We start from the raw sequence: 12,780 nt of genomic DNA, 5'->3' as shown, positions 1-12,780 counted from the left end.
TCTTATTAAAATCATAAATCGTGTTCCAAAAGCACAAAGTTAATATAATAAATTCCTGGTACTAACGAGAAATAATAAAAATGTTTGGACAAGAGATATATATGTTGTTAAAGTGATGAAAAATGGTTTTCGACTAGTATCACAAATTTACCCACAAATGACAATGTTTGGTATCAACTGGATAGTTGAAATTATCATAGTTGTTGACGATTGTGAAAAAAATCAAGTTTATTATTATTATATATATGATATGATATAAAACTTAGTAGATGTTTATATTTTAAAATTTAGCTTTTGAAATAAAAAAAACGGATTTATTTAGAAAAAAATGATCGATTTTTAACTCTTCTCCAAAAATCGCAATATTAGAAAGGGAAAAAAACTTTTCAGCATCTAAAGATTTAAAAAAAAAACAAAATGGTGAAAATCTGTTGAAGAGCTTATAGATTGATTAGATTAATAGATTAACTCTGGCGACAAACACGGGATTCTATACAGTGCAAAGTATCAGAATCCGATCTAATAGAGAACATATTATTTTGACACACTGGTCCCTTTCCTTACCGACCCTTTATTCATATGAAAATATTTCTATTTCATCAGTCATATGTTAGATAAATATGACACATAGAGTAAATTCAATACTATTATAAAAAGAATTGTTTTCATTGTTGAGTAAACTTAATAAAAAGGAATTTCAAGTATTATTTAAACATTTTTTAATGTGGGAAATCGATTTAAGAACCGAGAAAAATTTTTGTGCTTATTATCTAAGGAATTATTTAAAAGTGGTTCTTATGGAAATGGATGATGTTAAATATTTAAGCCACCACTCGTCATCGGGATTTGAGAAATAGGCGTTGATTTTTGCGGTACTCCAGCCAGTTGGCGTTAATCGCAAACAATTGCCTGTCGTTTGTTTTTGATATCTTACAGTTACAAATAAGGTTAATTGCACTTATAAATATTTAACCCTTTTTTTGATACTCTATTTAAGATGCCTATAAGCTATATGAGAACAGTGATTGCAGTGATTTATAGAATGAAAATCATTGAAACGACAATGAATGACGATAGTGAAGTAATACCAGTATGTCCAAAACGGACGCTGCTTTTATCAAGCGACAGTTCTTATTCAATTCTTTTTCAGAATGATAGTAGAAGAATCGAATTTATATACCAGTGAAATAATTGCGAAACAAGGTGCAAAAACTGTGGATTAAATGATAGGATATATTGCATTATGTATTCTTATGTCTCAAGTAGAGAAATCTAAATTGAGTTCATATTGGTCAGAACGAACTATTAGATGTAAATACTCCAATTTTTGCAGCTACTATGCCACCGGATATGTTTTTTGATATCACAAGATTCGTTCACTTTATAGAAAACGAAAAGTTGGATAAAAATGATAGAATTTAGTTGAATACCTGAATAAAACATTCAACAATATTTATACTTCCGAGAGCGCAATATCACTAGATGAATCTTTATGAAGTTCAAAGGACGTTTGAGCTATATTTATCGAAACGCGCGAGATTTGCAATAAAAATTTATAAACTTTGCGAGTCTTTTCAGTATATTGTATTCGTTTTACATTCCATGTTGGCTCAGATAAAATACCGGGTACTGATATACCGCCGTCTGAGAGAATTTCTAAAAGTGTCTCCACAATTATATTTAAAATTTCTAGAACAAGATACAAAAGTAGTTGGAACAAATAAACAGAAAACACATGCCAAAAGAGTGCTTTCCTCAAACTAAAAAATGAGGAAGCCAAAATATTATTATCCCACGGTTTATTAGCACTAAGATGGAAAGATAAAGAGGATGTATACATGCTTAGTACAAAACATTCAAAACTGAAAGATGACAATTTCGACGAAATTATCAAAACACTATGTGTAGTCGAATATAATACAGGTATGGGAGGCGTCTAATAGACATTTTCAATTCACATGCTCTACATCAGCGGTTCTCAAACTTTTTTAGTGACGGAACCCTTCTGGAAAGCGAAATACTTGACGGAACCCTACAATAAAACAATAGTCTCTAAAAGTATATTCTTTATTAATAAGCATAATAAACGTAGAATGTAACATATACTTATTACTTACTTACATAACAAGTATAATAATAGAAATAGAAGATATTAAAAAAGAAAAAAAAATAACTAATGGGAGGTATGAAACTGTTTTTTATTTTTCATTAATTGGTTGATATCAGGTTTGATAGAAGACAGTTGAAGTCTCATATCAGGTTCGGCGTCCAGTCTATTCCGGTATTTTGTTTTCGTGGCTGCATAGGTTGAGAATCCTGTTTCGCACAAATATGTTGTTGGAAATGGAAGAAGAATATTCAGAGCCATTTTGGCAAGCATTGGGTATTCATCACGGATTCTGCACCAATAATCGTTGAGAGATGTCGTTTTGAACAATGACTCCATACTTGTGTCTGATGACATTTCTAAAAGAGATTCATATATCTCATTTGACATACTTTCGTGCTTTTGCAAGGTGGGTAAAAGAGGATTATGAATCCATGAATTCAGTTTCAGTTTTGTATTCTGTTCTTCGGGAAAATACTTCTCAAAAGATGCGCGCATCGAAGTGAGATATTGGACCAATTTTTGAAATACATCATCTTGAAACATTTCTGAGTCGTTATCGCTAACAAACTCACTGAGAAACGTAAAGCTTTCTATTTCTCTCTTACTAATGCAAATAATCCAAAAATCTAATTTTCTTTTAAAGGCAGTTATTTTGTTACAGGCCTGGATCACTGTTGTCTGTTTACCTTTCAATGATAAATTTAATTCGTTCAGTTTTTGAAAGATATCCGCCATGAAAGACAGTCGGAACAACCAAGAACAACCAATCATACAAACGGTCTTTCAAATTGAAAGAAGTATCTGAAAGAAACATTTGTAACTCGGCTTTAAGTCCAAATAGCCTTGTTAAAGTTTTACCCCGAGACAGCCATCGCACTTCTGTATGGAGCAGCAGTGTTTTATGTTTGCTACCATAATCTTCACACAATAATGAGAACAATCGGGATTGTAGTGGTCGTGATTTGATAAAATTAATAATTTTTACCGCTTCATCCATTATTAATTTTAGGTTTGACGGCATTTGCTTCATTGCTAGACGAATCGTGTTTTTTGTAGACGTGTAACTAGCTCTTGTTTGATGTAGCTTGCCAGATCATGAATTCGACGTGAAACAGTATCATTTGATAGTGGCACAGTAGAAAGATGCTTTGCAGATTTTTCATCGAGCATACATTTTGTTATGTCTAACACACATGGTTTTATTAAAATCTCAGCGATGGTGTGCGCTTCACCTTCTTGTGCAATGCGATAGCTAACTAAATATGATGCTTTTGTGACCTTTTCATTGATAGTTTGGGTTACTTGCATCATAGTTTTTTGACTTTCCAATAACTGTTCTTTTTTACGTACAAAAAATTCTCTATTCTTGTCTTTAGACTCGGGGTGTACAGTTTCTAAATGTCGGCGCAACTTGGCAGGTGCCATGGAACTATTAGGAAGCAGTTTACTATATAACATGCAGAGAGGTGAGTCGTTGGAATCAACAAATCCGAAACTGATATATGATTAATCATACTTCCTTTTTTTCGCCTTTGAAACCGTGGAACTTGACGTCGTTGCATCATTATCATCGATAATTGCTATACACTCCGCGCGTACTGCTTTTGAACATTCGGCTTCGTTAGAAGATGTTGTTGCAACACGTTTAACACCTTTAAGCCAACGTTCCATTCTTCTTTATTAATAATTACTTGTCAGGGTGGTGGGGTCAAATTAACGCACGATCGTTACTGAGTAGAAGAGTTTAGTCCAAAGAAGATATGTACAAAACTGATACAATCAGAATACAGAGGTAGAACAAAAAAAACTTCGTTTCTAGCAAATAGGTATTTATCGCTCCGAACGCTAATCGTCGACTGACTCGAGTGTCGAAGCGCGGTCGTCGCTTTTATAGTCCTAGCCTCGATCTCGAACATTCTTAAAAATACTCGAGTCGGCGCCTTTGATAAATAAAAAGCCGAAATAAAAATAGAGATACAAAAAATGCGGTGTAAACAATCTCGACTTGTTTTGAAGTTATATAGCCAAAAGTCGCTTGTTTACAACTATAGCGTCTAATCTCAGCGGCGGCTTTTATCAAAGTGACTGCGCGCTCACAAGTAGATATCGGCGGTCGGTTTTCATCAAGACAAAGGCTAAAGCGGCTTGCGGATCTCATCGGTGAGACATAAAGCATAAATAAATCACCTTAAACTTAAGTATTAAGTCTATTCTTTTCATCTAGGCGCGTGCCGCCCTGAATAAATATTTGGGCTACTGTAGAGATATATTTTTTTAATCTTCTGACTCTCGTATTTTGTACAGGGAGAGTAAAGAACTTGCAATAGGTTTGCCATAAAGTTTTATTGAAGAGCGGCGTGATGTTAAACTCTCCTCGTAAAATGCACTGTTTCAAGTTAGAATGAAATTACTTTACTATGCTGGGTGGCGATCGAGTTCTAAATTCTTGCGGAACCCCTACAGGGGTTTCGCGGAACCTTAGGGTTCCGCGGAACACACTTTGAGTATGGCGGCTCCACATAATAAAGTCAATAGTGGAACCCGAACATGCATTCTCCAATTTCGTTTAAAAATCGCTGAAGAATTATTGGCGCAAGTGATCCTGCCAAATTATGATACCTGTGGACGTCCTTCAAGTGGTAATGCGCCACATCGTTTGCAAGCAAAAAATTGGGCACATATTCCAGAGAATAAAATATTTATAAATTGAAAGTGTTGGAAAAATAAATCGAGTGGGCTCCAATGTTAATGATGTAGCCTTAAATCACGATTATAATTTTATAAAATTGGTTAACAAACTTCTCAAGTTAACACCAGGAAATACTGTTATTTGAGTATTCAAATATGGACGGAAATCCCTTTTTGTACATTACGGCAATCGAAAAAATTTATTCTATATCATTCTTGTACTAACTGTATAATTTCAATGATGAGAATATATTTTTTAATGCATAAAACATACTCTAATTCTAAATGCTCTGGAGATCTGAATTAGTAATATGTAGAATATGTCAATTAGAAATACGTACTATTTTTTGAGAATTTTAATTGATTTAGTTGTCATGAAAATGTCGGAACAAAACTTCAAGAGTAATATAAAAGTCCGACTTCTATCATTCCGACGAGAGTGATTTTTCTTGTATTGTTAATATTCAGTGCTTAAACTTAGCGATAACCGTAAAGTGAAGTTAATTGAGATAACCGAGACCATAAAGATAGCAAAATAATTTGTTGAACATGTTGTGAATGAATATTTGGGTATGCGAAATCTTTGTTAAAATGGCTGTCGCGCATGCTCACAATCAACCAAAAACAACAACGAATTTATGATTCTGAGCATTGTTTGGAACTGTTAAATCATGATAAACCTGAATTCATATTTAACATGTAACAATGAAATATGACTCTATAATTTTAAATCTGTAGCCATTCCTCAGTCAACTACACGTGATGAACCGATTTCAAAACGTGGAAAGATGCAAAAGTCGGCAATGATATAGTTGATTCATCAACTATCGTAAAAAAAGGCAACTACAAACAGCCACTATTACGTAGCGTTATTGGAGGGTTTGAAAGACCAAATCGCGAAAAACAGCCGCATCTGAAGAAGAAGAAAGAGTTGTTTTATCAAAACAATGCGGTATCGAATCACAAATCAACAAAAAGATGGCAAATTACATAAATTGGGCTTCTAATTGCTTCCGGATCCATCGTATTCTCTAGACCTCGCCCCCAGCGGCTTTTTCATGTTCTCAGACCTCAAGAGAATAGTCGCTGGACAAAAATTTTCCGACGTTGAAGAAGTTATAGTTGAAAATAAAGACTATTTTGAGGGTAAAGATGTTACATACTATAAAAAATTTAATCGGGAAATTGTATGACGGCTATACCCGTTGTATCGTCCTCAAAGGCAACTATATTGAATAATCAAATCAAATTCTATAAAAAATATTTTTTATACCAGCCTATAAACTTTTCAAATCAACTGTTATCTAATGTAGTAAATATTTCAAGTGAGAGAATATACAATATTATGCATGAAAGGTTAGAATTGAAGAAGCTATCTGGAAGGTCGGTGCCGGGTTTGCTTAATACTGAGCAAAAGCTGGCTCGTATTAAAAATTCAAACGAATGGATATATATCCGTTGATATGTCACAGTACAGAAACAGACACAAATAAACATTTGAAAGAATCGACTTCATCCGGGGAACGTGGTCTCAAGAAAGCATAATCCGTTTTTTCAGCGAAAAGTTCAGGGCTCAGGTTTTTTGGATTGCAAATGTGTAACCTTTATGGATTATTAATAACACCGGAAAACACTCGTAACAGGCGAATAGTATGCTGATATCATGACAGGTTTTGATGCCGAACTTGAAAAAATCTACCGTATTTGTTGAAAGAAAGTGTTCTGTTCCATCACCACTAGATTGTTCATCGTTTACTGTTGTTGTAGAAAAATTAGTTGTACTATCAGTATTTTGGATAAGTTTCAAAAGACTATTTTATTGATGGTTTACCCATGTTTTAACAAAGGAATGATTCTAGAGGTCTAGTTGCTCCAACAGAGCCTTCTAGAAGCTGTTGATTTGGTTATACGGTAAAAAAACTGACATCAAAAGTGAGAAGTTTTTTGTAAAGAAAATAAACAAAGACAAATAACACTATGATATTTATACTATCTACAAGGTTAATGTAAATGGAAATAACTACAAATTGAACATATTGGTACCTAGGAAAAAAATTCATAATTCTCAATACTCACTAAGTTTATAGAAAATAAAACAATAATCAGACGACAAAAATAATATGAATTTGTGTACTTACCAAAACTAACCATGCCATTTCCGTTAGTATCGAATAATTGAAAAGCTGTTTTATACAAAGCGTCGGGGAAACATAACAGACCCTCAAATGCTTGGAATTCCGAATAAGATATAAGCCCATCTTTACTGGTGTCAACAATTGCTGCTAGCAACCGCACAGTGTCTTTATTATAGTTTTTATCATCTAAAAGAGTCAAATATTTTATTACAAAATCTTCTGCAGTCATAAATTTTTCGCCATTTTTTTCGATGGATGCGTATCTGTCGAAAACTTCGTGCAAGGCAAATTCATTTGCTCGACGTAGAAATCCACCTCCCTGTAAATAGAAAGTATAAATAAGACAACTATATAAAAAAATGAAAATTTAAAATAGAAATACCTGTTAAAAGTTAAGGGTAAATGTATATAGCTAAGACACCTATTTAGGTGAATATAAAAATCTTGTATATGTTGAGTAATACTTCCAATATAAGATATATTTTTTTAGGTAATTAAACTGAAGAAACTGAGTTTTTATATACTGTTTCCCCAGAGAGGTGAAACCCCTCTTTATTTCGCTTTTCAGTTTCTAGAGTGCAGTTCTGCTTGGTTAAAGACTAATTTCTAATAGTATTTTAGTTTTTATAAATTATAAAGTATTTCAAAAAGTACCTTTCATGCGGCAAATACTATACGTTGTTTAGAATCAATATTCAGATTTCTTTACAAAATCTTCAATCAATTATAATTTTTAATTCTTGAATATTTATTTTATAAATCAAAGACTAATAAAAGACAAAAGCTAACAAAGACTGCAATGGAAAAACAATATCCATAACAATATTAATCTGTTACAATAAACTGTCAAACACTACTTGGTTCGACTAAACGATTTTTGAGTAAATTAGATTATTTACTATTCCAGTTTTATGGAACCAGCCAAAGGTCGATAATAGTATATTAGTCACGAGTGTACAATGAAGGTTATTCACGGGGTGAAGTTTACTTTCACTCACCGAGTGAATAATAACTCATTGAACGCCAGCAGAATGCCATCCTTTATCCACAATCCTTTTTTTTTTTGAAAATTTTCTTACACTATTAGAAAGATTATTATTTTATTCTAAGAAATATTCCAAACAATTGATGGTGTTTCAAAAAAGAGAATGTTTAGTATGCAGTGCCATATAAGCTGGGAATCATCGAACTTTCTTTACAGGCTCACTTCTTTCAACATGACTGCGTTGTGCGTTGCTAATGCCGCACAAAGAATTTTAGTTAGCTAACGTAAGTAAAAAATGAATTTTCTTACGTCAAAATACACAAAATAGCAGTATATAATATAACTTTCAAATCACCTATTTATAGTTTAGCTAAACTAAACTTACCTAACTTTTAATAGAGCAGAAACATTAAGTTTTGATAGATCAAAATATCAAATTAATACATTCTTTGCCTTTTTCGCACATTTTATACTTTTGACTGTTTTTCTAAACATACAAACTAGAAACGGTATACACGTTAATTTGCTTTCATTATCAATATAATAATGTGATATCGACATAAACGAAAGAAATGCTTTTATAAAAAACAAACCTACAGATAAGAGTTTACAGATTCATGCATTCAAAACGATCATTGTCAAATTGTTAATTATAAACAGTTAAAAGAACAAAATGTATACGTACCTCGGTGTAAAATTCCATTAAAACAAAACTATTAATAAAATATACAATGATTCAACAAAGTAAAAGCTAAGACCTACAGTAAACTGCTGTGTAAAGTGTGAACTGATTTAAAATTAATTACTGATTATCAACGCGATAGATCAAAATCCTAACCACATTTTAATGTGGTCATTTATCACGCATGGACTTTTCTGTTATTATTTTTTTTTTGTAACCTTAATTGAAGTACAGAATAATACCTGAATTTCCAGTAACATCATTCTTTCTACGATAGGATAGAATAACAGGTATTCATTATTAATGAAAAATTTATAGATTAATCAAAATAATTTGATGTAATCACTTAGAAAACAGTTCTATTCAACTATAGATATTCCACAAAATACTGTAAGAGGTGTGATAAAAAATGCGATGAATTATTTTATGAAAAACAAAGTATGTACGTTTTACGTGTCTCTAATAAATTTTAAAGAAAACGTCGCGGGTTCAGCTTAGTGAGTGTTTTTGTTCTATCAATTATGTTTCAATGCCTGAGATGTAGTATCCAGCATTCGGCAGGTATATGGTTTTATATTCTAACTCACTTTCCCTATTTTTACGACATAAGAAACTTTTTAAATGCGCCATAATCAATATTACACTTGTAAAGTGGCAAAGAAGTATTGAACATGTACAGCAAAAAGTAGAATGTGGAATTTAGATAATACTATGGAGGTACTAAGTGATAATAGTATTAGTGTATCATTGTAGTTTTTAGTTTTATATTAATTTTTGTTTTAGACGTGTGTTATGTGTGCGTGTTTTTATCAAAAGATTTCTTTGCATTATAATGTTTCGCAGGAAACAGATTTATTGATTAAATTTTGCAAGTTAATTTCACATTCCAAACTTCATTCAATAAAAAAAGTACTGCTATCAACTAATATTTATACAGTTTTTACAGCCAGTTCCATAAACCCACCAGGCACCATAACTGAAGGTTTTTTAGATTAAAGGGCCCTTTAACCTAGTTGTTGAAGTGAAGTGATCCCATAGCCGATTTGTAAGCGTTTTTAATTAAAGGCTTCTCTAAGACGTTAATGACAATAATCTATCATTTTCCAATATGTGTAGTTAGAAAATGAAACGTAGAAGTGAAGATGTTTTTATGATTGATAAAAATTTTTTATTTCTACCAAGTCACTACGCCAGCCACTAGAAGATGACTTCCAAAGTGTCCTTCCTCAAACTGCCTTCTCAAAAATTGGCTGTTCGATTCATCCCGAATTTACTTTAATCATATCGTAAATGTGGGATTAGTAATTTGAAATCGTTCGAAAAATTCCAAATTGTTTTTTCTATACCCAAATATTATTCGTCTTCGGATGAATTTGAACTCTAACCTAACATAGCATGATATTTAGTCATAATGCCATACATTTAATTTTTATCTTATTAAGAAGAGGTCTGGGTCAGCTTAGAATTCAAACATGTTTGCATTCGACGTTTGGCGCTAAGAGACTTTAATGTGCTAAAGTAAATTAATTTCTGACTTTACCTTCAAATTTAAAGAGCATTTAGGCTAAATAGCAATTATGAAACGCGCGACTTAATTTAATGGCAATTTTAAATTAAAAGCTTCTTTTAAATGTAATATGAAACCGATCATTATTAATGCTTAAATACCATTTAATATTAACAAAACAAAAGTTATTATTTTTTTTATATTTGAAAAAGTCCTAATGTTAAACAAAACTTTATAGGAATATTTTATGTACTGCGTAAACTTATAAGTTAGCGAGTTATGTAGATTTTCAGAATTTTTATTGCTACCACTTAAACTCGTATTGTTCTGTTATTGGATTTTTCTTATTCAATCCTTTTTTACTTACGACTCTTCTCACGCATTTTAATTCCCAGTCTGGACCTCGTTCTGCCACTGATTAGATAATATCCAGCTTTTACGTGTAAATCTAAGTATGGAGTTAGAAGAGAAGTGACTAAGAAGTTCGTTTAATGGTATTAGAATAGAATCATAATAGAAGACACAAATAAACTATCTTTCCTGATCTCCAACGTAATCCCTCGCAGAACGGATCTCATACGCCTTTAGATGACACTTCCCCAAAACGTGCCCTTTTCAAGATGTCTATGATGCGGAGGAACAGAAAGAAATCTGCAGGTGCCAAGTCAAAGGAGTGAGGCAAACGATCGAGAAAAATTACGTTACATTGAACCAAGAATTGGGTGCGTTATCGTATTGTTCTCGTCTTCTTCGTAGAATAAGCAGTTCAAGGTTTAATCCACAGGAACAAATACTGATGAATGATTCCATCATTATTGATGAAAGTGATCAGCAGTGTCTTGAGCTTATATTTTTCATTGCCATACATTTTAGGTCGCTGGGGAAACGATGAATACCATTCCACCGATTGCCGGTTGCAATCCGGATCGAACTGCTTTCACCAGGTCTCATCCGCAGTGCCGATGGTTCGCAGAAAGGATGATTTCCGATCACACATGGTAAAATTCTCCAGTAGCTTTCTTCAGTTTTTCTTTCAGATCGTCTGTCAGCATGTGCGACACAAATCAGAAACTTATCTTCCTCTTATCCAAATCTTCATAGACGATGGTGCTAACAATCGCCGATATGATTCGTACTGGGTCAATCATGTCTATAGTTCCGCTTGTCAAAGGCCAATCAGACTGTGACTCATCCTCAATCGTTTCCTTGTAGCCGCTAAAACATTTGAACCAGTCGTAAATATATTGACTAATGATGGCTTTCGTCCCATTTCATGTTAGTAAACGCACGACGTGTCAAGACAATAAATCTACTGCTAATGCTAAAGGCAGTAACTTGTCTTCAGTAGCAACCATCTAGAGATTTAGTAATATTGTGTCGAACATGGTACTACGGGGACTGATCCTCTTACAATAAAAAAATTGACAAATATATCATTTAAAATATCAACCTCTACAAACCAATGACTTACTGCACATATGTATTTGTGAATTTGTGTTGGAGTCAACTCTCTTAAATCATCACGCGTTGCTCGATACGATCCATTTTAATAGTTAGATGTGATTCTCTAAAATTCGGATTTCTACTTTTGGAAATTTCAACACGTTCAAGCTTATGGTTGATATATACACGATACGTATTAATATGTGACGTTATGATACATTATAGTTTTATTTATACATGAAATAGGAGTCGAGGAAAAGGATCAGTCCTCATAATATAAACATGGGTTTAACCTCTGCACAATTTAGCCATTTTATGAAACTAAAGCTTTATACTTATACGCATGTCTGAATATATACCTAGAATATTTTATTTCGATTTATGAAAAGAAATAATTTTCTTTTGTAATTTTTTATTCTCATTTTCAGTTTTATTCAGACATAAAATCGAACGAGATATAAAAAGATATCAGTTGACATTAAAACAGAACGCCCTTGTAGTATGCTATTAGATAGATGAAGCAGATTTTTTAACATAAATTTCACAGAAATGCGCTTGATCTACTTATGCATAATTTCGTCCAATTGTATGACTACCCAAGAATAAATGGAAAAACTATACTAGACAAGACCGTATATCAACCAGATCTGAATATCATTTTAGATTTACTTTGTTTTACTTTCATTGAGTGATTAAAATATTTTTTCTACGTCCGTTAAAATATTCATGTTTTTTTCCATTCATTTGCATTAATAAAGAATGTACTTTCTGAATCGGTCAAAGAGCGTGAAAAAAAGTACCGTAGTTGTTCATTTTTTCACGCTTTTGCATTAAAAGAAGTGCCGTAATGTGTCATTTTTTAACACAATTATAAAATTGTTTAATGAAAATAGTGGGCTCTGAACGCTTTCTTTCTCATGTCAATTCGTTTTTCCGATAAACTGTCACACTTTTATTTCTTGATATTCGTTCAAGAAAATCAGTTTTGGATCTAATTAAAAGGAGTGTAGTATTATTATTAGTGATGAAGAGTAAATATTTAAGAAAGTTTGAACTGCGCACCAGAACATGTTGTTGAATCGGCATCTGCAGCGACTATGAATCTTCTCCCGAGAAATTCAGGGAACAGTATTTAAAGGACTATAATTCTTTTATGGAGAGGCGTACAAAAAATGGCATAGACAGCTAAAGAGTGTTACCAGCTTACTTTGAAACTAAATCCAAAATGTG

The 12,780-nt window shown here is 32.6% G+C and overlaps 1 protein-coding gene across 4 annotated transcripts in view; it reads right to left on the bottom strand.

Moving 5' to 3' along the window:
- LOC130902070 (calcium-binding mitochondrial carrier protein Aralar1) overlaps window positions 1-12,780 on the bottom strand; it is a 68,926-nt gene that overhangs the window by 40,240 nt on the left and 15,906 nt on the right. For 3 of the 4 annotated variants that reach the window (XM_057813876.1, XM_057813880.1, XM_057813878.1), the window contains exon 2: window positions 6,937-7,252. In XM_057813876.1, the coding sequence (XP_057669859.1) occupies window positions 6,937-7,252 (316 nt within the window). Of the gene's footprint in view, window positions 1-6,936; window positions 7,253-8,603; window positions 8,797-12,780 lie in introns of those variants that run through there. The other variant, XM_057813879.1, reaches the window with a different exon arrangement.

This window comes from Diorhabda carinulata, chromosome X, assembly GCF_026250575.1.
Source record: "Diorhabda carinulata isolate Delta chromosome X, icDioCari1.1, whole genome shotgun sequence".
Classification (NCBI taxonomy): Eukaryota; Metazoa; Arthropoda; class Insecta; order Coleoptera; family Chrysomelidae; genus Diorhabda; species Diorhabda carinulata.
The sequence above is the reverse complement of the archived record's forward strand: the minus strand, read 5'-3'. Positions and strand labels throughout refer to the sequence as shown.